Genomic DNA, 24,173 nt, shown 5'->3' on the forward strand with positions numbered 1-24,173 from the left:
TGTATTTTTGGTTTTTATGGAAGCCACCCAGAGTGGCTGGGGAAACCCAGCCAGATGGGCGGGGTACAAATAATAAATTATTATTATTATATCTGGCGACGGCCCCTAGTGGTGTCTTTCATTTTAGCATGATTGCAAAAATGGAAAGACGGAGGCCACAGCCGTTTTTTCTTTTTCACGTTAGCGGTTTTTGCTGTCCCTCCCTCCTTAAAAGCTCAAAAACTCTGAGCTGCCCCTCTTAAAAAAACTCAAGAACTTTGACCTGCTCCCCCCCCAAAAAATTGGGGTGCTGGGCGAATTTTTGAACCCCGGAGCCGCATTTGCTAAAGACGGCCCTAACCAGGGTACAGGAACCTAGCCCCGAATTGGCTGCTGCTCTCCAAGATCTCAGGCAGAGAGAGAGAGATCTTTCCCATCACACAAAATCCAATCCCTTTTTAATGAGAAACTAGAGACGGAAGGAACAGAGTCTGTGATCTGCTGTGTTCAAAGGATATACGAGCTATAATCCTAGACCAAAAAGTGAAGAGATGCACTTGGAGACGTGACTGGGAGGAAGGCTAATCCCGTCCTCTTCCCCAAGTAGGTAACTCCATCCATTCTGGGTCCAGCTGGCTCCTTTCTGAACAGTGCAACTTATGCAAACCACCCTGTTCTTTAAGACTGATAGTCGTGCCTTGCTTGAATGGGCCATTGGGTGGTTGGCAACATGTGAGAATGCTTTTTCTGCATTGCCATCCCAAGTGTGTAACTCCTTGAGGCAAGAGGTTAGGGTTTCTGTTTCAATCTCAAGACAGTGCCATGTCATTATTTGCCCCTTCAGCTCCACCTACTCCAACCCTGGTGGTTTCGTGCCTTATAAAGTACAGGTATAGGGCGCTGTGGTCTAAAGCACTGAGCTTCTTGGGCTCGCCAGTCGGAAAGTCAGCAGTTCAAATCCGTACAGTGAGGTGAGCTCCCATTGCTCTGTCCCAGCTCCTGCCAACCTGGCAGTTCAAAAGCATGCCAGTGCAAGTAGATAAATAGGTACCGCTGCGGCAGGAAGGTAAACAGCGTTTCTGTGCACTCTGACACTCGTCACAGTGTCCCATTGCACCAGAAATGGTTTAATCATGTAGGCCACGTGACCCGGAAAGGTGTCTGTGGACAAACGCCGGCTCCCTCGCCCTGAAAGCAAGATGAGCGCCGCAATCCCATAGTCGCCTTTGATTGGACTTAACCGTCCAAGGCTCCTTTATCTTACAGGGCAGTAAACATATAAAATAAAATAAATAATATAAAATAGTAGGACCATCCCTCTACAGTACACCATACTTTAAAAACACTTCTCTGGGTTTAAATGTGTGTGTGTGTGTGTGTGTATATATAATTAGCTTCGGGATGCATTCAAATTAATGTGTGCTTAATTATTTCAATCCTCGAGAAGTCTCAGAATGAAAAACAAAGGGAAAGACTGAAAAAACTTAATATTTTACACCATGTTTCTTTATCCTGCATTTCATCTGGTTTTATGAAAGCTTTTTCTGTCAAGCTGTTGTGGGGTGTGGTTGTTGCTTCTTATTAGGGTGATGAATCAACTACTGAGTCGCACCTGCACATCTCTGCAATGCCATGGTAAACGCCTTATTTAGCAATTAGTCAAGAACTGCGGTGTACTTAGGAAAAGATCATTTATTTTTTGCTTATCAGTTGGGCCAGAAAGAGCTGGTTCTCAAGCTCCCCAGAGTGAAATATTGTAGGTTAAGAGCTCTAGAACTGTCTAGGCTTGATTTAATGGAGTTTGATTGCTCTACACATAGTACATGTGTTTACTTCCAGATTGTGTTAAAGAGCAGTAACTGATTCTGCTTCTCCACTGGCATTTTAAATAAACAAAGAAAGAAAGGATTAGGACCCAGTTTTAAATCATTTTGTTATTTGAACACACTGCATTTTTTTTTTTAAAAAAAATGGTGATTAAACCAGAACATTCATCTGAGATTTAAAAAGAACAAAACGGTAATGGGTTAAACGTTTTAAGACACTCAAGTGATTTAAGAGCTTGTTTTAGAAGTCTGGGGTGGCAAGAACCAAATAATTCAGATTCTTTCCCATTCCCAGGCATCTGTCTGTTAAGGACAACTTACAGTGGAATGTTGCCTGGTACACAGCCTTATCTCAACTGTAATGTCCAGATTGTGGACTGCACTAAGGCTGCAACTCGATACACATTTACCTGGGAGTAAGTGCCACTGAACTCAATGGAGCTTACTTCCAGGTAAATGGGGAATTACGGTGCAATTTATGCATTGCTCAGAAGTAAGCCCCACCAAATTCAACAGGACTTACTTTGGAGCAGAGCAGTACAGAACTCTGTTGAAACTGCGGCACTGTTTTCTAATAAAGCTGGTTCAGTCCCACTCATGAAGTTAAGATTGAACCAGTTTCAGAGCTTTGTAAATAAGAGCCTAAATTCTACCATTCAAGCAAAGCTAGGCATTCCTCAGGCTCTTAATCTATATTCTACTGGCAAAAACTTCATTTCTTTCCACAAGCTTTGTCTCACGCAGAACTGTATCTAAACACAGAATGCTCCAAAGCTGAATGAAAAGTTGAACAAGACTTGGTCCCAGAGCAGAGAAGAAAGTTCTCCATTTCTACCAGCTTCTGAGACTATGGGTGACCAAAATACCTTCAGCAACCCTCTTCTCTCTTTTTTTCCAAAGCCATTAAAAAAAATAAATACATTTATTCAAAAGTTACAATACAGCTTTGCCCACTGCCATAATATCACAGAATGATCACTCCAATCTTCAATCCCAATCACTGTGGGATTGTCTAAAAATGTAGTATGAACACCGACAACTGGGAAACACTGGCCTGCGAGCACCAATTGGAGAACAGCCTTTACCAAAGGTGTCATGGGCTTTGAAGACACTCAAACTCAGGATGAAAGGGAGAAACATACTAAGAGGAAGGCACACTTGGCAAACCCTCACCATGATCAACGCCTGCCTGGAAACCGTCCCCACTGTGGAAGGACGTGTGGATCCAGAATTGGCCTCCACAGTCACTTACGGACTCACTGTTAAGGCTGTGTTCATGGAAGACAAACTTACTTGGCTACAAGTGATCGCCAAAGAAGAAAGAGTGGCAATGGGATATTAAGAGACGTTCTCCTTGCATCAGTGACAAAATGGCACGGGAAAAGAGAAGACTCTTACCCACACAAGCAGAAGAAGGTTCCTTTTCACTGTTCCGCAATAGCCCAACATTCCAACAATGATAAGGAAACAGCAGACGGCAATCATGACTGGGTGGACAACTGGAAAGTAGGTGGAAAGAACAGCTTCCTCTACCCTGAAAGCAAATGAAAACAACAGGATCATGCTAACAGAACTAAACCGTGGCTCATTTTAGAAAATGGTAGTCTTGTGATCAAGGAATGCAGAAACCATTAGTCGTTACCCCCGTACAGTGGTACCTCGGGTTACATAGGCTTCAGGTTACAGACTCCGCTAACCCAGAAATAGTGCTTCAGGTTATGAACTTTGCTTCAGGATGAGAACAGAAATCGTGCTCCGGCGGCGCGGCGGCAACAGCAGGAGGCCCCATCAGCTAAAGTGGTGCTTCAGGTTAAGAACAGTTTCAGGTTAAGTACGGACCTCCAGAACAAAATAAGTACTTAACCCGAGGTACCACTGTAATTTTATTTTGATTTTAAATGTGATTCGAATTGTATTTTAAACTAATGGTTTGATATTGTGTTTTTAATGTATTAGATATTTGGTGTTAGCCGCCCTGAGCCCAGTCTTGGCTGGGGAGGGTGGGGTATAAATAAAATTATTATTATTATTATTATTATTATTATTATTATTATTATTATTATTATTATTATTTTATTACCATTACACCTACTACTACTACTACTACTACTACCAGGAGTGTCCTATTAAGAGGCAGTTGTGCCCTTTGAATCTACATGGAAATAGCCTAACAGCTTTTAGAAGCTATGAATTATTCAGTTTCTTAGTTTTGAAATAACTCATTTTGCTGTGTACTTTAAAGTACATATTCCTTAACGCACGGACAATGAATGAATGAACTGAGGCTGCCCTATTGAGATCTCACGAGAGGCAGAGTAATAAACAGCCACGGAATCAGTGCTCAAGGGACAACCCCAGTTTTCTGGAACCTGTATAAATTATTGTCCCTATTTTGCCCTTCAGGGAAGATATGAGGGTGCTTAGGGGGAAAAATCCCTGTGCCTTTTGCTTCTGAAACTGCTATCCTTCAATGGCTTCTCCCTTCTGGGGAAGAAGGAGAGGTTTCTCTTTTTTGGGAAGATCAATCCCTCAACAACTAACCGTGATAGAGAAGTGGAACCTCCATGCTGGGGGCAGTATATCTCTGAATACATAGGCTGTGAGTTTACAACCAGAGGACTGCTGCCTTCAAGCTGCACAAAGGCATTTATTTGAGAACTCTTGGAATTAGAACTGTACTATTATTATTATTATTATTATTATTATTATTATTATTATTATACGCGTTTCTCTTTGTGATACCTGAAGATATTTTCATGATTATATTTACTGCTACATTTGGTGTCCTATCTTGATGCATTTTGGTGTTTTGTATATGGTTCATTTTTGTGGTTTAAAACGCTTTGCCCATTTATGTGCATTGCTTAGAGATACACAAGTGAGGAATTCGACGTGGTCCTATGTCAATCATTCCATCAGTGCAATCTGTTCAGCCTGCCAGATGGAATAATCCCCCTTCTTCTCCCCTCATTTGCTGTTCCAGAGCCAATTTGGGGGGCACACAGGGGAAAGAAGAGGGCAAAATTGAAACCTGCTCTCATTATGCTACTTAAAATGTGGAATTAGCATCAAAAGTATTGTTTAGTTTTAAATTTGGAATCTGTACTGTTTTCCTTATATCAATTACTTTCTGTTGGGATGTGCAAATAAGGCATTTGCATTGTAATTCTTAACACTGATTCCTTTTTGCTAAGCTATGAGTCTTCCGTTGAAAGAGAATACAAATAAATAAAATGCAAACAAGCGAAGAGGAGCTTTCAGCAATTTGGAATAGGGTTGGGTGGAGAGGCTCAAGCAATGATTGTTGGTGCAAGAATAGGGATGTTACATTTTTCGACTTTGGGGTTCTGGAGGATGTTGCCGGACTGCAATCCCCATCTTTGGCCAGGCTGGCTGAGGCTGATAGGAGTTGGAGTCCAACAACAACTGGATGGCAACAGACTCCTCATCCAGGGGCTAGACCAGTGTTTCCCAACTTAGGCTTCCAGCTGTTTTTGGACTACAATTCCCACCATCCCTACCTAGTAGGACCAGTGGTCAGGGATGATGGGAACTGTAGTCCCAAAACTACAGCTGGAGATCCAAGCTTGGGAAATACTGGGCTAGACTCTTCAGAGAAAAAGTTCAAGAGGGGCGAGCAGGTTTGGAGGATGCCACCACACTCCACAAACTCAACCGGAACAGAAAGGAGACTTACAGTGAGAAAATTGCCGAAAAAGCCACAAAACGACTACTCCAGCTGAACGAACCCTTAACCCTCTCTAACCTTTGTACTATTCTGACGGAATGAAAAGTGAGAAGGGTGTGGGAACATGGACTCCTGTTTAAAGAGGAATCCCCATCCCTTCCCAGGATTCTTGCATCCACCACGCCAAGAATTATTGGAAGCAGAACAGGGAATTGTGGGAAATCCTCACACAGTCACTGAATGTGATCCTGCTGCCATGCTGAAGGGGGAAGGGAAATGATGCACACGAAGCTTGCAAAAACCAGGCAGACTGTCACAAATAACGCCCTCAGACCCATCTCATGAGTGCAGTTGCTAGCAAAAAACCAGAAATTTAAATCCTGGCGATCAGTGTTTGCAATGGGAGCAATACAGTGGTACCTCGGGTTACATACGCTTCAGGTTACATATGCTTCAGGTAACAGACTCCGCTAACCCAGGAATATTACCACGGGTTAAGAACTTTGCTTCAGGATGAGAACAGAAATCGTGCAGTGGCGATGCAGCGGCAGCGGGAGGCCCCATTAGCTAAAGTGGTGCTTCAGGTTAAGAACAGTTTCAGGTTAAGAACAGACCTCCAGAACGAATTAAGTTCTTAACCCGAGGTACCACTGTACCACTGTTAAAAGTTGCCGACAATGCAGGAAGACACCCAGGTTTGTCTTGTGCTGAGATGCAGCTATAAATAACGTCATGGGTTGGAGGAGAGGGGGTGCCACCCAAATCCCCAGGCACCATCAACCCCTCCTGCCCTGTAACACCTTGTTTGCAGGGCAGCAAGTACACTTTGATTCTGCGGAGCTGGGCGCAAGAAAAAACATGCCTTCCTAGCTCCTGAAAGCTTGGCTATGCAGTCCCAAGAAAAATTTGTGGAACCTTGTAGCTGTTTGTGCCTTTGCTCGTGTGAACATGTATCGAGAACTATGGGAACCAGAACCAGGAAGCCACCAGGACTGAAGGGAATCTTCCACAGCAGCACAGAAGTGCCACTGAACCCGCTGAGGCAGGAAGAGCTATGAAAAGCTTCCCGTTTACACTGAGTCTTCCTGACTCCGGTGTGCCCTTTTGACTCCCGATTCATGGCTTGGTCCCTGGGCTGACTCGATGGCACAAATCCTGGCTCCCCCTCCAACTACTGCCCACTGTGGCTCAAACCTGACAATATTCTCTCACATTGTTTTTTTTTTTTTTTTAAATATTTTTATTAATTTCACAGAGTAAAAAAGAACAAAAAATAAAATACAAAAGTTTCATAAAACATATTTCTTTTACAGAATCTTTTGGACTTCCCCACATCTTCCCGAATCTGCATTATTTATAAAACCAACTTCAGCATTTTGTTATCTTATTTCATCACTTATTGTATCTTTCATTTTGTCATATTACCCATTTCAATATATTTGTAACCCAATATTCATAATATGAAGTCTTCAACTATATTATTATCTTATTTCATCACTTATTGTATCTTTCAATTCATTATTATATCTTTCAATTCATTACTTATTGTACCTTTCAATTTCATGTTACCAAAATCAAAGTTATTGTAACCATAGTCTTATATGTTATAGTTAAAACATAATGCAATAAAAATTTTCCTTAATTTCACCTCTCTTTTCTTGTACCTTAGTTTTCATTTCTCCTAATTACCGTTGCTGGGGCTAGTATTTCCTAAAAAGTGCATTTTCTTAACATTCATAGAGCTTATAGTATTTTTGCAAGTAATCCTTAAATTTTTTCCAGTCCTCTTCCATTTTTTCTTCTCCCAAGTCTCGGATTCTGCCAGTCATTTCCGCCAGTTCCATATATTCCATCAACTGCGTCTGCCATTCCTCCAGTGTGGGTAAATCTTGTGTCTTCCAACACTTTGCGATGAGAATTCTTGCTGCTGTTGTAGCATACATAAAAAAAATTCTGTCCTTCTTTACCACATTCTGGTCTACAATGCCCAGAAGGAAGGCCTCCGGTTTCTTAGGCAAGGTATATCTAAATACCTTTTTTAACTCATTATAGATCATTTCCCAAAAGGCCTTCACTTTCGGACATGTCCACCAGAGATGAAAGAACGTCCCTTCCGCCTCTTTACACTTCCAACATTTATTATCAGACAGGTGATATATCTTAGCAAGCTTGACTGGGGTCATGTACCACCGGTATATCATTTTCATAATATTTTCTTTCAGGGCACTACATGCCGTGAATTTCAATCCGGTGGTCCATAACTTTTCCCAGTCCTCAAACATTATATTATGTCCAATATCCTGTGCCCACTTTATCATGGCGGATTTGACTGTCTCATCCTGTGTATTCCATTTAAGCAGCAAGTTATACATTCTTGAAAGTAATTTGTCTTTAGGTTCTAACAATTCTGTCTCTAATTTCGAGACAGTCATGGCTTCCCCCAAAGAATCCTGGGAGCAATAATCTGTTAAGAGTGGGGGCGGTCAGGAGCTTCCTATTCCCTTCAAAGAACGACATTTCCCATTTAGCAATCAATGCCTCTTCCCAGGGAATTCTAGGAATTTTAGCTCTGGGAGGGGAATAGGTTTCTCCTAGCAACTCTTTGCACCCTCAACAAACTACAGTTCTCGGGATTCTTTGGGGGGGAAGCCGCGATTGTTAAGGTGTTACACAGTCAAACCTCGGTTGCCGAACGTAATCTGTTCCAGAAGCCAGTTCGGCTTCCAAAACATTCGACAACCGAGGCGTGGCTTCCGATTGGTTGCAAGAGCTTCCTGCACTCAAGCGGAAGCCGCGTTGGATGTTCGGCTTCCGAAAATTGTTCAGAAACCAGAACATTTACTTCCGGGTTTTCGGCGTTCGGAAGCTGAAACGTTCCAAAATGGAGCCCTTCAGGAACCAAGGTTTGACTGCAATGGTGCATTAAATGTATGGTGCAAACGACTGGACTCCTTGGCAGGTTTTGAACAAACAAACACAAATTTATTGAGGGTTAATATAGTAGATATATAATAAAAGGATGTATACAATTTTACAGTATGCAGAGAACAACATGAGTTGAGAAATCAGAGAGAGGAGCTGAGGGAAGTCTTGGGGGGACGGGAGGGTTATTTGGGGAGGGGGAGGGGGGAAAGGAGGGAAATAATGAAGATGATTTGTTTTGATAATTTGTTATGTTAAAATTGTTAATAAAATTTTTATTTAAAAAAAATGTATGGTGCAAACGTGACCTTAACCAGGATTATTCCAGCAGTGGGGTTTTTTAAAACAGCATTTCAGACAAATTATGCAAAATACCAAAGCCCTTTTCAGAAGCTTTGTGGGACCTCACCCTTCCCCACAACCAACCCAAGCATTCGCACTTTCCTCCTTGGCAGTCTAGCTACATGCGGACTACCATGACAAGCCTACCTTGTTTCTGCAGTTAAAGTGAGAACATTATTCAAGTAGTCCCTTATCCAGGCGGAAACAGCTAACACAGTGACGGACATCAACTGAAATAAAACAGGGATTTTATTTAGCAAACACAATTTGGAGCAGACTCAATTATTAAAACAGCATTACAGGCAGTGTGCACCATTGCACAGAATATCCCACCCCCCTTAGTGCTGTGAGCAGATGCGTTGCTAAAGTATTACTTCTCTAAACATGGCAGTCTGCTCCTTTCCAATTTACTAATACTTTGGAAGAGCGAGTTTCTCAACGGAGCCGTTTCCGAACTGGCTGCTCTCCCCAAAACTGTGCACCTTGGGGACCCGGTAAGCTTTGAGGTTTTATTTTCTGCTTGTTGTAAGATTAATAACTCCAGCAGAGATTTCATAAGTGAAATCCACAAGGTACCATGATACGTTTTCCTTCAGACTACTGGCTTTGAGAGACCACTATGTGTATAATTATCGGATTACTCAGGGGAGGGGAGAAATCCTCACTCAAGCTGGCATGTTTGGGGAAAGCCACTTGTGTGATTGAAGCTGAATGAATAATACGCAGCTCATCAGAGGCCTGAACTAGGTTAAGATGATGGAGTGTAATAGGATCAATTCCAGCTGTTGAAAAGGTTTTGCCAACTTCTGAACACTCACAGTTTGGTTATCAAACGTGGGCAATCAGGAAAAGCGAAACTAACTTAAGATTTCATATTTTAAACTATACGTGATTTAAAAAACCACAGAATTTCAGAATTTGACGGGGCCGTGGAAGTCACCAAATCCCACCCCTTGCTGAGCATAGCAATCTTGTGGCTAAAAGGACTTAAAGTACTCAACTTGATAGAAAGAAAATATATAAACAGGAACATTCACAATACTGAAATACAGTGTTTGAAACTCCCATTTTCTAGGCACGTTTTGTGACAGGGAATTTCATTAGCACGAGCAGTTTCTGAGATCTGGGATTTCATATTAAAACGGCAGAGTGGAAGCAAAGGAGGGCCATTTTCTGCCTTCCCGCTTCCAGCTACTCTCCGAAGACTGGAGAAGAGACCCTCTGAAGAATATTAGGGGGGTGGGCAGAGGAAGGACTAGACCATGTGAAAAATGAACATAATATTTTAGCTGCAGTTCATTCATTTTTAGCTTCGTATTCTTGTTATAAAAAAGTGCGCCTAGACATTCCGTTGTTGTGCCCGTAAACTCAGTTTAAGGTGCCATTTAGCTCCTACCTTTCGTATCTCAGTTTCTAACACTGCTGAAGGAGTAACTAAGGATGCGGCCATGACATTTTTAATTTCGAGCCACAAAAAAAGGACCATATAAATACACCCATTCTGGAAGAGGATCAAATTGAGCTTTCATAATTTCCATTTAGGGAGGTTGGGAGGTTGGGAGGAAAGTGATTACCTCATCATTTGCTATTATTATTGGTCATTAAATTTATATACAGCCCTTCACCCAATGATCACAGGGCAGTTTACAAAATTAACCTCCTTCAGAAGTGGAACACAGATATAGCATCAAAAGAGTAGCCTGATCTTAGATAAAGAATGGAAGCAACTGAAGGTTACTATTGCTATTTGTTTTCTTCTTCTTTTTTCCAATACAATATTTTATTGGTTTTTTCCATATTACATCACAATATAAATAAACCAAAGCCGCCATCACATCCTCCCCATTCCCCCATATATCCATCAATCACACCTAATATTCTTTTGTCCCTCCCCCCGCTTCCCTCCGCCCCCACTCGATTTCCTCTACATTCTGAGATTACATTTATCTTTGCAGTTTACAAACTTCTCAAATCTTCTATATATTCTTATTATCTTCCCTTGCTGATTTACCTTCCCTCAGATACTTTACATTTTAATCTAGGCATACCAGCATATCTTTTTTTGAGCAATATTTTACCATATATTCATCAAAACATTCCCACTCCTTTTTTAATTTTTGATTCGATTGGTTTCTTATAATAGCTGTTAGTTTTGCCGGAGTTAAGTATTCATTTAGTTTACAAATCCATTCTTCCCTTAAGCGTAGAGTCTGCAACTCCCACTTAGCAGCAATCACTACTCTAGCTGCTGTACTTGCATATAAGAAGATTCTTTTTCCCCTCCGTGGTTTCGCTTCCCCTATCAATCCAAGGAGATATATCTCTGGTTTTTTTTATTATTGATATTTTCAACACCTTCTTTAATTCTTCTTGTATTACTGTCCAAAAATTCTTAATTTCAATGCTTCTATGCAACCCTTCTCCCCCTACCCAAAGAAGCGTATATAATATATGCAGATCTTAAGACTGTGGGTCCTGCACCCACATTTAAGAATCCAAAGAAACGTGCAGGATCAGACATTTCCCTGTCTTCTCTCCAACTCTAACCATAATATTCATGCTCTTAATTAGGCCTTAAATCAGATCCTAATCACTCATTAATTCTGTAAGCATTAATTATCGGGAGGGGCCTGGAGAGGGAGTCTGGCATAGCTCCATGATTTTCCTGAACAGCTATGGGATTGCAACATGATAGATCTACATAGGCTCATGGCAGTTGGTTTGCACATTGCGCATGTAACAGTGGCTGGAAAATAGCCTAATTCTTATTACTAGATTTTGGGGAGCAATCTACAAGACTATTCTGAGGCTGTGAGGTCAACAAGTCCACACCATGTAAACGGCCATTATTCACCATACGAACCCGCCAGTGACCCAGCTCTCTTTAGAAAGCACAGCACCTGGACTCGGGATCTGGTGGAAACCAAAAGATGACCAAAAATGCAAGGGATTGTGGGGTGCAAGCTATGTGGGGGATTTGGAGATCTCTTTGGAGAAGCCTGGGTGCTTGATGTGATCAACCTATCGAAAACCAGAATCGCCTTTTCTTGATTTTATTTAGCCTCTGTGGAAATAAAATCCGCAAGTTTCATCGATATATCTTTAGCCCCCTTAAACCACCCCCAACTTTGCTTTAAGGAAAGATAAGCACAGACCTATCAGTTTATCTGGCCTCTCTCGCTGAGCAGTTAACAGCATCAAACTATGACAACGGCACAAAAGGTTTCCAGCTGTAACTTCTAATTGCGCCCACGACGCAATCGATTAAGAATCCTCAAGCAGCGCCGCTTTATTTTTCACTCTCCGTTCCCTCCAAAAGCAAAGGAAAACAAAGGGGTGACATTGAGTTGCTGGACGAGCAACTATTAATTACATTCGGCAGCAGGCTACACCACAAGCAGCTATGCAGAAGACAGAAGAACCCTGTATATATTTGAGGCAGGAATGTCAGAGAAGCAAAGGAACAGCTGCAACCAGAACCATGCTCCCTTGGCGTGCAGTGGAGTTCCAGCTACAAAACTGACAAGCTCACGCCGGCGCGTATGAAGGCGTTCATCCCACATCAAGACTCCTCGTCCACTTTTTTCTTCCAGCCTTTTCTTCCTTCCTTGGCACAAAAATGGGCACAAGGCCCTGGAATGACAATGCAAATGGGCATGAAGGTGTAGCCCATGGGTAGGCAAACTAAGGCCTGGGGGCCGAATCCGGCCCAATTGCCTTCTAAATCCGGCCCGCGGATGGTCCGGGAATCAGCGTGTCTTTACATGAGTAGAATGTGTCCTTTTATTTAAAATGAATCTCTGGGTTGTTTGTGGGGCCTGCCTGGTGTTTTTACATGAGTAGAATGTGTGCTTTTATTTAAAATGCATCTCTCAGTTATTTGTAGGGCATTGGAATTCATTGTTTTTCCCAAAAAAAATATAGTCCGCCCCCCCACCCACGAGGTCTGAGGGACAATGGATCGGCCCCCTGCTGAAAAAGTTTGCTGACCCCTGGCGTAGCCTCTCTTCACCCTCTCACAGTGCCAGTGAAACCTTGTTTTGTCTCCTGAGGGAGGCGTTCGATATACAGTGGTACTTCTAGATGCGAACAGGATCCGTTCAGGAGCCCTGTTCACATCTAGAAGCAAACGTAACCCGTGTCCGCATGTCTGCGCCGGTCACATTTCGGCACTTCTGCGCATGCGTGTGACGTCATTTTGAGCATCTGCGCATGCGCAAGCGGCAAAACCCAGAAGTAACGCGCTCCGTTACTTCTGGGTTGCCGTGGAGTGCAACTCGAACGTGCTCATCCCGAAGCACATTCAACCCAAGGTATGACTGTACACAACAAGTTAGCTTTTGGGCCACACATACTGTTATCAGTGCTTGTGGGGCAGAAGAAAATCTAGCCAACCCCTAGGTACGACAACCTGTGTTTGGCCTCCAACACATGGAGAGCGATGGCGGGCATAGGAGCCAACTCCTAGGGGCCAAAGGCCCCCCAGTAAAACATTGGAGGGGCCATCCAAATGATGTGCATGTGCTGAGGCACCTAACCATAAGCCTGCATTTTTATCAAAGCTTCTATATATTTCAATCAAGGCTTGTATTTAAAAATGAGCTTAAAAAAGGATTTTCAAATGTTTCATGCCAGGCAGAAGAAACCTTGGCCATTCTCCTAAGACAAGAGGGCCCCATTGATTTATAGTAGAAAAACAATTCTCAAAGTCATAAAAAGGGAGAATTACATATGCTGCCCCAAGGCTGAGAAAACACCATTAGGAATGGGGAAAGATAATACTAATGTGCCTCCCAGTAAAATGAGCCAGATCTTCTTTCTAAGGTTGAAAGGCCAGGAGCAAATGGGGAAAAACATTTAGCTAGAAAGAAAGAGAGCATTTTTGGGGAAGTCTCTTCTAAAGCTGTTTCTTAAACTGAGAGAGTTAAAAAGGTTAAAATGTGTTAAATGTTGGAAAGGCAACTGGCTTGGCAGAAGAAGCAGCTTCTTCCTATTTTATTTTGAGGCTGGAGAGGAGGGGGAAAGGGGGAGGTGCAAACTGAAGAGGCTTCTTTTAAAAGCTGTGTTTTATTGAGTTCCTTCCTTTTTACTTTGAAAAGCTTTATTCTTTTAAGAGGCTACCTATGATAAATGTATGAAATATATTAGCTTAAATATATTGGCTTAAATGTAATTATGCAAAGGATTTAAGGAATGCTAGATTCTTATTTCATATGGTTGTAAGAGTTGTATTTATCCTGAAATTAAGTCAGCCACCAGCCCCCCCCCTGCCAGACAGAAGACGCCATCCAAGCAGTCTTGATATATAGTTGTCAGGCATTTTGTTTAGAAACATTAAATGAAGGAAATCTTTCAATGTTGATGTGAAACTCAAGATCCTTGACATCTGTTGAACATAAAAATGTAAGATTAAACATTTGTTTTATAAGGCAATAGGGCAAGGAGGGCAAGAGGTGAGCTGGTAATTAAGATTCCATGTAAGATATATTATTACTTATATGTCATATATATAGCTCTTTGTCTCCCTTATAAGGGCAAGGAAATGGGTGTATCTCTTGTGGGTGTATCTTTTGTGATTGGTTCTAGCAAACAGCCAATAGGAATTTCAACCAGGCTGATTGGACAGAGGCAGCCACAGGAGGAGCAAAGGGGGCTGGATTAAGGGAATATAAGTGCTGGCCAGAATGGCAGGAGGCCAGGCCAGAGCTTGGTAACCACGTACCACTGAGCCTCTTATTTATTTGTCTGACAAATAAATTACTATTTTAATTTCTCTATTGCTGCGTTGAATATTTCATTCCAGCTAAGCGTTAACCACAAGCAGGGTGCTACAGTGCCACGTCTTGTGATCGATTATAGGGGTAGGGCTTACCTGGGCCCTCACAATGTTTTATTCAAGTTGGCACCTCTGATGGTGAGGAACTTCTGATCCCAGCCTCTTTGCACATACCCACATGTCAAATACCTGAAAAGGCCTTTTTTATTTTTATTTTTCAGAAAATGTATACACATTGGTAAAAAAACACCAGAAAACAAAGAAAACCTTGAAGTGGTTTACAAAAAGATAAAGCAAAAAGACCAAGAAAGTTTTACAACCATACATGCAAGCGTTAACATTTTACTTGAAAACATACAAATGTTAAAATACTCTCAATCATAACAGCCTCCTAAATGGCCTTACAGTATCTAATTCACTTATTCCAAAACTGATAAATTAAGAGAGGAATGTTCTCAATTCAGTAGAAATATTTCTGTGCAGAATTTTATACAGTATAGAAGAAACTCATTCTGGATACATTCTAGTGGTGATTCTTTCGGCATGGATTTCTGTTGTTGTTTTAAAAAGTTTTGTTTTATGATATCTTTTATTTGGCTTTTATATTATTTGTTAGGTGCCTTAGAAAGGGGGGTGTTTATATATATATAAACGATGAGGATTAAAAATTTAAAAATGCATACTTTACATTCTTCCCTTAATAATTGGTTCTACGGAGGCTGTGATTTTGTACTTTCTTTTTTTCTTTTTTTGTATTTTGCTTAACAGTTGGTTGATGGTATTAATTTTGACTGATTTAATACTTGCTTGTCTGAAGGTGTCCTCTGTGGGAAGGGATCTCCAGACCAAGTCCAGTTTAAAGATAAGGAACCATAAGAAGGCAGAGCAGGGCTCTTGAAGCTGCCCATCAACAGTTGTTGTTGTTGTTGCTGCTGTTTAGTCATTTAGTCGTGTCCGACTTTTCGTGACCCCAAAACAGGCTGAGTAGGCACCAGAGGCTCCAGGTTGCCCCCAAGATTGGGGGGCAACATCACACACACCTCCCAACATCATGCAAGTCAGTGCAGCCTTCGCAACATTGCACTGGGCTCCTCTCAACATGGGGAGGCTGCGCCCCCTTCAAGCAAATATTGAGGGGGCTGAAGACCCCTGGGCCCCCAGAGTTGGCATGCCTGGCACACCCATAGCTCATCTTGTCACAGTTTTACCCATTTTATCAGACCCTCCAAGTGTCCCTATTTTCCAGGGACAGCCCTGGATTTACAAAAGCCGCACCGGTTTCTAATTTGATCCCGGGACGTCCCGCTTTTCCTTAGTACGTCTCTATTTTCATTGGAGAAATGTTGGAGGGTATGGTAGGACGTTCCTATTTTCATCAGATCAATATTGAATGGGTATCTGACTCTGAGCCATCTGAAGGCAACTCTGTAGAGGGAAGGTTTTTTTTAACATTTTAATGTTTTATTGCATTTATTATATATGTTGGAAGCTGCCAAGAGTGGCTGGGGTAACCAAGACAGATGGGCGGGGTATTATTATTATTATTATTATTATTATTATTATGGAATAGGATGTCCCTATTTTCATCAGAGAAATGTTGGAGGGTGTGTTATATTGATATATAGTATATTCAAATTTTGGTAATTATTTCTAAAATTTGCATCTATCCATATAAATTAGCATAGGCATGCCATATGCAGATTGGTTTTTCTCTTCCATCCTCTTTTTCCAGTGTTGTATTTCTTCTTTGTGGGCTCCCAAGTGTGTGACAACCGTATTGTATACCTGTCTTATTTGCTCCATGAATCCCCTTCTTCTCTTTTCTAAAATTCTCCTTTCTAAAGTTCCTTTTTCTTCTTCTTAGCAATGGCACCAGTCTAGTAATCTCTCTCCGCCCCGCCGCTTTTCCTTCTATCCTTTCTTTCTGCTTCCTTTCTTTCAACAAAACATATTATATATATATATATATAAAGAGAGAGAGAAAGGAGATAACATTCTTCCCTTTTTCTCCAACCCACAGCATTTTGGTAAGCTCTAGCAAAATATTTTTCGTGGCATGCTTCTCTGCACAATACAATTTGCGATCATATTGAGCAGCAGGAATTTCCCCAGTCATATTGCTTTTCATGTTGGGACTGCATTATCTTACTATTCCGCCGCTTTTGAAAAGTGAGGTTAAAGCAGCAGCATGAAAAAGGTAGGAGCTGCACACTTATATAAGATGAAGGGAACTAGCTCACCTGCAGGAGTTTGATCCCTTCGCTATGACTAAAATATCATTTCTCTCTGACATTACCACAGAGCTGCTTACGGTAACTGTCATCAGTTCATCTGTTTTTGCTCTAAGGTAAGGACTGCCATAGGAAAAACTGTGATGGAAAGCACACTTTCTGGGTGTGTTGCTGTTACATAATTGTTTGGGGGCACTGATTTTAATTAACTAATCTGTTACCACATTTCTGTACTGCTCTTCATCACATTTGTCCTAATCTTTGTTGATTTTTTTTAAACAATAAAAATATAGAGTCAATGGACTTTCTGGGTTTTTTCTTAGTTACTGAGTTTTCATTTTTCTACACATCAAATTAAACATTTTACAAACTTTGAAACATCCAGTGACTTCCCTTCTTCTCCTTCCATGGTTCATATTACAGTTTCCTGCATATTTTACTATAACCATTCAAATCAGTTTTCCACTTTTACATCAAACAAATATTATTTACTCTCTTGAATTTATTGAACGCTGCCAGCGTTTTGAGCTGTGTAAAATTATTTTCCATATATTCAATAAATATTTTCCACTCTACTTTAAGTTGCTTTTTTTTTTTTTTTAGTTTAGTTTCTTTTCCCCTCGTCATATGGATTCAAATATTTCTTTTTGAAATTTGAAGGTCTGTGGGCTATCAATAAACTTGAACAGGCTTGCAATATTAGCGGCAGGGTATGTGGATATATTAATCAGTTTGCAGAATATACCAGTTCAGAGCATTTTTTCTAGAAAATACAGAGAGGCATGAGCATTAGCAGATACAGGCAGTTTAGAAAAGAAACTGAACAAGAATAATTCAGCATTTTCAATCCTGGCTCTTCAATTGATGGCAGTTGGTCTACTGACCTTAAGACTAAAAGGTTACTGAGCTAAACATCTGTACTGATGTGCACAGCTTTCCCATAGCATATGTGGAAACTCATATCCCTTTCACGACGAAAAAAGCTCTCCTCCTTCTTTCAAAACAATGCTCTACTAGCCTAAGGTTGCTTGGGAATTCTTGTCCAACAAGTCCGTAGACAGATATCTAATATAATTTACAGATTTGGGGTCAGCCAATGCTGAAGTTAACTTTTAAGACGGGCCCTTTCAAGTGTTGTGTTAATTACAAAAGGCATCTGGAACTATGAAGGGATAAATATCAGAACAGAGATGTTTCTTCCCAATATTTATTTTGGTAGAAATTTAGCAGAGAGCTGGAGCAGCAGGCAGATAAGAAGCAACATGGGATTTAACAAAATAATGGCGTGAGACAATTCCCTATGAACACATACGCTGTCTCTGAAATGTGACAAACTCAGCATCCTATACCCTTTTAAAAATGTGGCTCTTTTCTGGGGTGGGGTTGTTATTGCGTTGTTGTTTTTATTCTGATTATATATGTTGTGATCTTTTCTGTGAACCACCCTGAGACCTCTGGGTATAGGGCGGTATATAAACGCTAATAATAATAATAATAATAATGCTCTCTAGGCTACACTGAAGTCAATATATAGCTAGCAAGCTAATTTTAAAAATTGCGTGTTCAGACCCAGAAACCTCCCCCCTAAATTAATTCACACTTGACTCAAATTTTGGTTTTGGTTTTTGGCAGAATTTAGGCCACAACTTCATTGATTACAGAAAGTGAATGGTTGCATAGGCTCTGGTTTTACTACCTCCCTGCCATGCAGGTAGCGCTGACCAAGGGTTCCAGCATCGGTCAGCCAAGGGTGAGCACCTGGATAAGCGGAAAACTGGGAACAGGCTAACTCCACCACCCAAATGTCCCCCCCTGGACTCATGCACGGGCACAACCCCCTCTCAGGGGTTGATCAAACCATCGAGTCCCTGGATTCCTTTAACAAAATACCCTTCACATAGGGATGGCGAGAGCCTTCTCCCATCCCTATCACCTGAACCAGAGACTATCCGCAACCTTACATGTTGTGATGATTTGTAGGTGAAACCCAAATGGCAACAGCCAATCACGCAAGTGGGGGAAATTCCTGCCGTGCCTCTGTGCAACACACAACGGCATAGCAAGGTCAAGCGCAAAGCCCTTGTTAAGTTGTGGGTTGACATAGCAGACGACACAGCAATTTCTCCAAGTAGCTCTTTATTTCGTAAGCTGGAATAGAACTGACTGCAAACAGCTCAGCCGGCCTGCTTTTATAGGCAGCTGGCTGTCAACATTGCAGCAACAACAGCCCAGAGTTCCCGCCTAAAATAACTGACGTGGACCTGAGTGAAAACTATCTACAGACCTGAGTGAAAACTATATACAGTATCCCCCTGCTGGCCCAGGGTGAAACTTCACTACATAACAGCCCTAAAAATAGGGAGAGGTGGGCAGGTGTTCTGAATGCACCGCTGAAAGAGGAAGCTCTGGGTCACATGCATGGGCATAAATAGGTTCCTTGAACTGTTTAGACTGTGTCCCATTGGGCAGATTGGACCCAGTTTCGAGGGACCTACCAATCAGGTGTTGTGGCTGACCATTCGTACCCACCCACAGCACAGGGTGCCGGTTTTCCAGGTCTCACCTTCCTCTTTAAGGAAGGACCCGATGTATCTAAAACAGGTTTCTTCTATATTGCATACAACATTCTTCGCAGAAATCTTTCCACTGAATCGAGAATATTCCTCTCCTGTTTATCAGTTCTGGGACAAGTAAATTAAGTTTCTGTTAAGTCATTTAGGAAACTTCTATGACTGGTAAGGCACAGTAGCCCACTTTAGCATTTGATCCAAGAGGGCACCAGGTTGGCAAACGCTGGAAACCCCATTATAAAATCTTTCCCATGATTTGCAAAACCACCCAAAATGAGTGCATTTACATGCCCTCCAACACAGGGGCATCCCAACATTTCTCCAATGAAAATAGGGGTGATCTATTCCATGCCCTCCATAATTTCTCTGATGAAAATAGGGACATCCTAAGGAAAAGCAGGACATTTTAGGATCAAATCAGAAACCGGGATGGCTTCTGTAAATCTGAAATTGTCCCTGGGAAATAGGGACACTTGGAGGCTCTGTGTTTAATTTTTATTTTGAGAAGTATTTTTATTTTGAGAAGTAGTTGTGAGACATCTGCAATAATCTGTCAGTTTTGGAGACACTGCAAATTCATACTCAGCAGCATATTATCTGTATTTGTTATGCAGAGCCAGAACCACAAATGTGGGAATAGTGTTCAGGGTAATAACCCCCACTCTGAAGGAGAAGAAAAAACTGGTTACTACCCAGCAGAAGATGACATATAAGTGGAAGTCATCTGGCATCTGGATTATATATTCAATATGCACTTTTGGCTTTTGACTGCAAGGGAAAAAACACATCAGCCCACACAGCATCTGTGCTTCTAATATAATTTGTTCTTCTCAACACTTCCTCCTACTGAATGTTGAAGATTTCCAGACGAATCTGTCTTGCTCTGGGTCCCCAAACCACACACTCCGCAATTACACAGGAGTTGGGTTAATTTACAAGATAAAAATGCAGAAGGCACTCTCTGCTTTCTTCTCTGTATGCAGAATTAAAGCAGGCATTCAGCAAAACGAGGAGCTCCAACTCCTACACAAAAAGTAATGTGTGCATTGACAACGCAGGAATTTCCCCTCAAAGCACGTCAATAAATCAGAATCGCGAGCCCCTCTGCCTTACAAATTGAAATTTGCTCCCTATTATCGAAGCCTCAGTCCAACTATTGCTTGTACCGGATCCCAAACACAGTGGTTCAGTAGCTCTGATACTGAAAAAACAATTCCCTTACAAACTCGGCCTTTCATGCCCTATTTTACAAGCAGAGGAAAACTCCTTGTGCACAACAGGGAATCCCCAATAATAGGAAGAATATTTCCCGTCATAGAAGAGAACAGGAAGTCCCTGTGCATGCTGGACTTATGCCCACATCCCTTGGGTGCAATCCAGCAAAAAGTTTGAAATCCATTCGTCTTATGCTCCAAACCAATTCACAAATTCGGCAAATTACATTTCAGAATCTTCCTGGAGGTGTGCCGTTTTAAACTGGAGCTGAAGGAATTACCTTTTTTAAAAAAGTCACTGCACAAAAATTACACCCCGCACACAGAAACCTAGTGCATAAGGAACTAGGCTAAAGTAGAAACACTCGCATCTGGTGAGCTATCAGAGATTTATTTTTTTTCTTTTTAGAATGTAAACCTGCACCTGCAATCTGCTGCAATATAGTGGCAAGAAAAAATTATACTCCATGATTTTGCTGAACATCTCACTTATGTATAATTACCATCAAATTGGGGGGAACGAAGAGCACAGCTAAGTGCTTTTTTTAAAAAAAAAAATATTGATACTTACTCAAAGATATACAAAAATACCTACCTATTATCTTTTTATAATATACTGAGATAAAACAGCTACTTAGTCTTATAGGAGAACAAAGCCAGAAGGGAGAAAAAACAAACAGAAAGCAAGAAAAAAGGAATAGAAAGAAGAATATAGCTAAGTGCTTAAGGCTGCAGAGCTCTGGACACATTTTCCTGGGAGTAAACCCCACTGAACACAACGGGACTTATTTCTGAGTTGCCATGTGCAGGATTGCACCGTTCCATTTATATTGGTGGGACACACCTAGCTTTCTGTGCCAGCCGACCACAATCAACTGCAGGAGAATAGGAAGTGGAAGCAGAGCTATTGAAAATGGAAATTATTCCTTCCTTGTGTGAGCTTTCCTTTCATAGCCAACAATGGGCACTCTGTATCCTGACAACCTCTGGATGGTGGGCATTATGTGGAACCAAGTTTTACTAAAACCAGTGAACTTATTTCTATGTAATGTGTTGATAGGTAAAGGTAAAGGGACCCCTGACCATTAGGTCCAGTCGTGGCCGACTCTGGGGTTGCGGCGCTCATCTCGCTTTACTGGCCAAGGGAGCCGGCGTACAGCTTCCGGGTCATGTGGCCAGCATGACTAAGCCGCTTCTGGTGAACCAGAGCAGCGCACGGAAACGCCGTTTATCTTCCCGCCGGAGCGGTACCTATTTATCTACTTGCACTTTGACGTGCTTTTGAACTGCTAGGTTGGCAGGAGTCGGGACCGAGCAACGGGAGCTCACCCCGTCGCGGGGATTCGAACCGCCGACATTCTGATTGGCAAGTCCTAGACTATGTGGTTTAACCCACAGCACCACCCGCATCCCTAATGTGTTGATAGTCAGCACTTATATTTAACTGCATCTGTAAGCCTGCTTAATGGGATGTAGGTGGCCCTATCTTTCTCTGGAATGTGCCCATTACACAAATCACATTAATTTCTATGAAACTTATTTAAGTGTAAACTTGTTATGAGCTTCCAGACAAAACTCAGGGATGTTGAAGCAAGCTTTACTGAAATTAATGGAATTTACATTCCAGCAAAGTGTTTGAGATCAAGGTGATAGTCTAAGGTAAGATAGTCTAAGGTAATCAAACCATATTGAAGTTTCTGAGACAGCACGGAAGACCAAAAAAAAAAACAGCATCATGTGCGACTTAAAATGCCAATATATCAATAATGGTGGAACGCTCTCTCACAAGAGACAAGGGCCCTGCAGGACTTGACATCTTTCCGCAGGGCCTGCAAGACAGAGCTGTTCCACCTGGCCTTTGGTCAGGGCGCAGCCTGACTCCCTCCTCTGGCAATCTTTACAAAACTTTAGTTTATGGTTGCCAGCAATTTTGATTTTAATTCATTTTAATCCATTTTTATAATGTTTTATAATGTTGTACTGTTTAGTGTTGTTAGCCGCCCTGAGCCCGGCTTCGGCTGGGGAGGGCGGGATATAAATAAAATTTATTATTATTATTTATTATTATTATTATAATGTTAAGATCCAAAAAGTATCTGTAGGTATCAGTTGTGGTATATTATAAACACAACAGTAACCAATTCAACATTTTCTGCTTGTTACAGTCGACTGGCCAAATCACTTCTGGTTTCATTTTAAACCATCAGAATGTTATATAGCCATCACCATGAAATTGCTACTTTACATTTTTTGCTTGATACGCCAGCCTCCGTGATTGCCTTGAAAATAAGTGATGAAGCCACACAGACCAGCATTACATTTTCAAGCTACATTTCCTCACTTTAAATCAGATATTTGCTTAATTGTATTTATGCCAAAAAAAACCAACCCAAAACTAGCAGATACTTTACAAAGTTGGTGTTTTAATGGAGACATTTTTTAAAAATGTTGTAGCCTATAGGAAAAACATACAAAATATATATTGCTAGCCATGACACTGGAGCAAACTGCAGGCTACAGTTTCATCATTTTTTTATTTTTTCTTTCTTGCTTGCTCTTATATCCTGCATGTTGTTCCCAAGGAGTCTACCATCCAGACAGTGACCAGATCTAGATCTGCTTAGCTTTTGTGAAGTGATAGCCTTACATATGATCTCAGACTATACCCTGGGACCCAGGATATTTTTGCACACACATTTTCTCATTGTACTCTGCTTCCAATTTAGAGCAGGCAAAATACCTTAGCAGTAAGATAAGGCAAAAGTGAATGGCACTAACTACTAAAAAAACTACTTCAATTCACAGCAATGCGCCCATTCCAATGATGACCAAACAACCAACAAGAGTGCTGTTTTGCCTTAGCTAGCCAGCTTGTCTGGGGTGGCCAAGAAAGATAACCAGCTTACCGCTTAAGTAATGCTTTCTGACACATGGCAGCTTAGTCACCTGTATTACTGCAAACCTGGTATAAACTAGGAATGAGGTGGGAAACTGGTTCCATTTAAATTTTAGCTGACATGGAACAGGAAACCATGGTTTCTGCTAAAATACTATACTGTACTGAGTGTCAGAAGAATTGATGCATTTGAATTATGGTGCTGGAGGAGACTCTTGAGAGTCCCATGGACTGCAAGAAGATCAAACCTATCCATTCTGAAGGAAATCAGCCCTGAGTGCTCACTGGAAGGACAGATCCTGAAGCTGAGGGTCCAGTACTTTGGCCACCTCATGACAAGAGAAGACTCCCTCGAAAAGACCCTGGTGCTGGGAAAGATGGAGGGCACAAGGAGAAGGGGACAACAGAGGACGAGATGGTTGGACAGTGTTCTCGAAGGTACCAGCATGAGTTTGACCAAACTGCGGGAGGCAGTAGAAGACAGGAATGCCTGGTGTGCTTTGGTCCATGGAGTCACGAAGAGTCGGACACAACTAAATGACTAAACAACAATTGAGTCTCAGGTTCTCACATATACAAACAGGTCCCTTATGAAGCAGAGAAGCATTCAATTTTAAACTACCCACGGAGCCCTGTGGTGTATCCAAAATTTGGGACACTATGATTTGTTTAAAGCGGGCATGCTCTGGCCCATGGGGTCATGAAGAGTCGGACATGACTAAACTACTA

General features: G+C 41.6%; 1 protein-coding gene across 4 annotated transcripts in view; it reads right to left on the reverse strand.

The window, feature by feature from the left end:
- Window positions 1–24,173, reverse strand: part of TSPAN12 (tetraspanin 12) — an 87,313-nt gene that overhangs the window by 49,866 nt on the left and 13,274 nt on the right. For 3 of the 4 annotated variants that reach the window (XM_081878097.1, XM_081878098.1, XM_081878100.1), the window contains 2 exons: window positions 8,905–8,987; window positions 3,204–3,339 (listed from right to left, as the gene is read on the reverse strand). In XM_081878097.1, coding sequence (XP_081734223.1) covers window positions 3,204–3,339; window positions 8,905–8,987 — 219 coding nt within the window. Of the gene's footprint in view, window positions 1–3,203; window positions 3,340–8,904; window positions 8,988–16,318; window positions 16,465–24,173 lie in introns of all 4 variants that reach the window. The other variant, XM_081878099.1, reaches the window with a different exon arrangement.

Source organism: Podarcis erhardii, assembly GCF_964252035.2.
Source record: "Podarcis erhardii genome assembly, chromosome: 10".
Classification (NCBI taxonomy): Eukaryota; Metazoa; Chordata; class Lepidosauria; order Squamata; family Lacertidae; genus Podarcis; species Podarcis erhardii.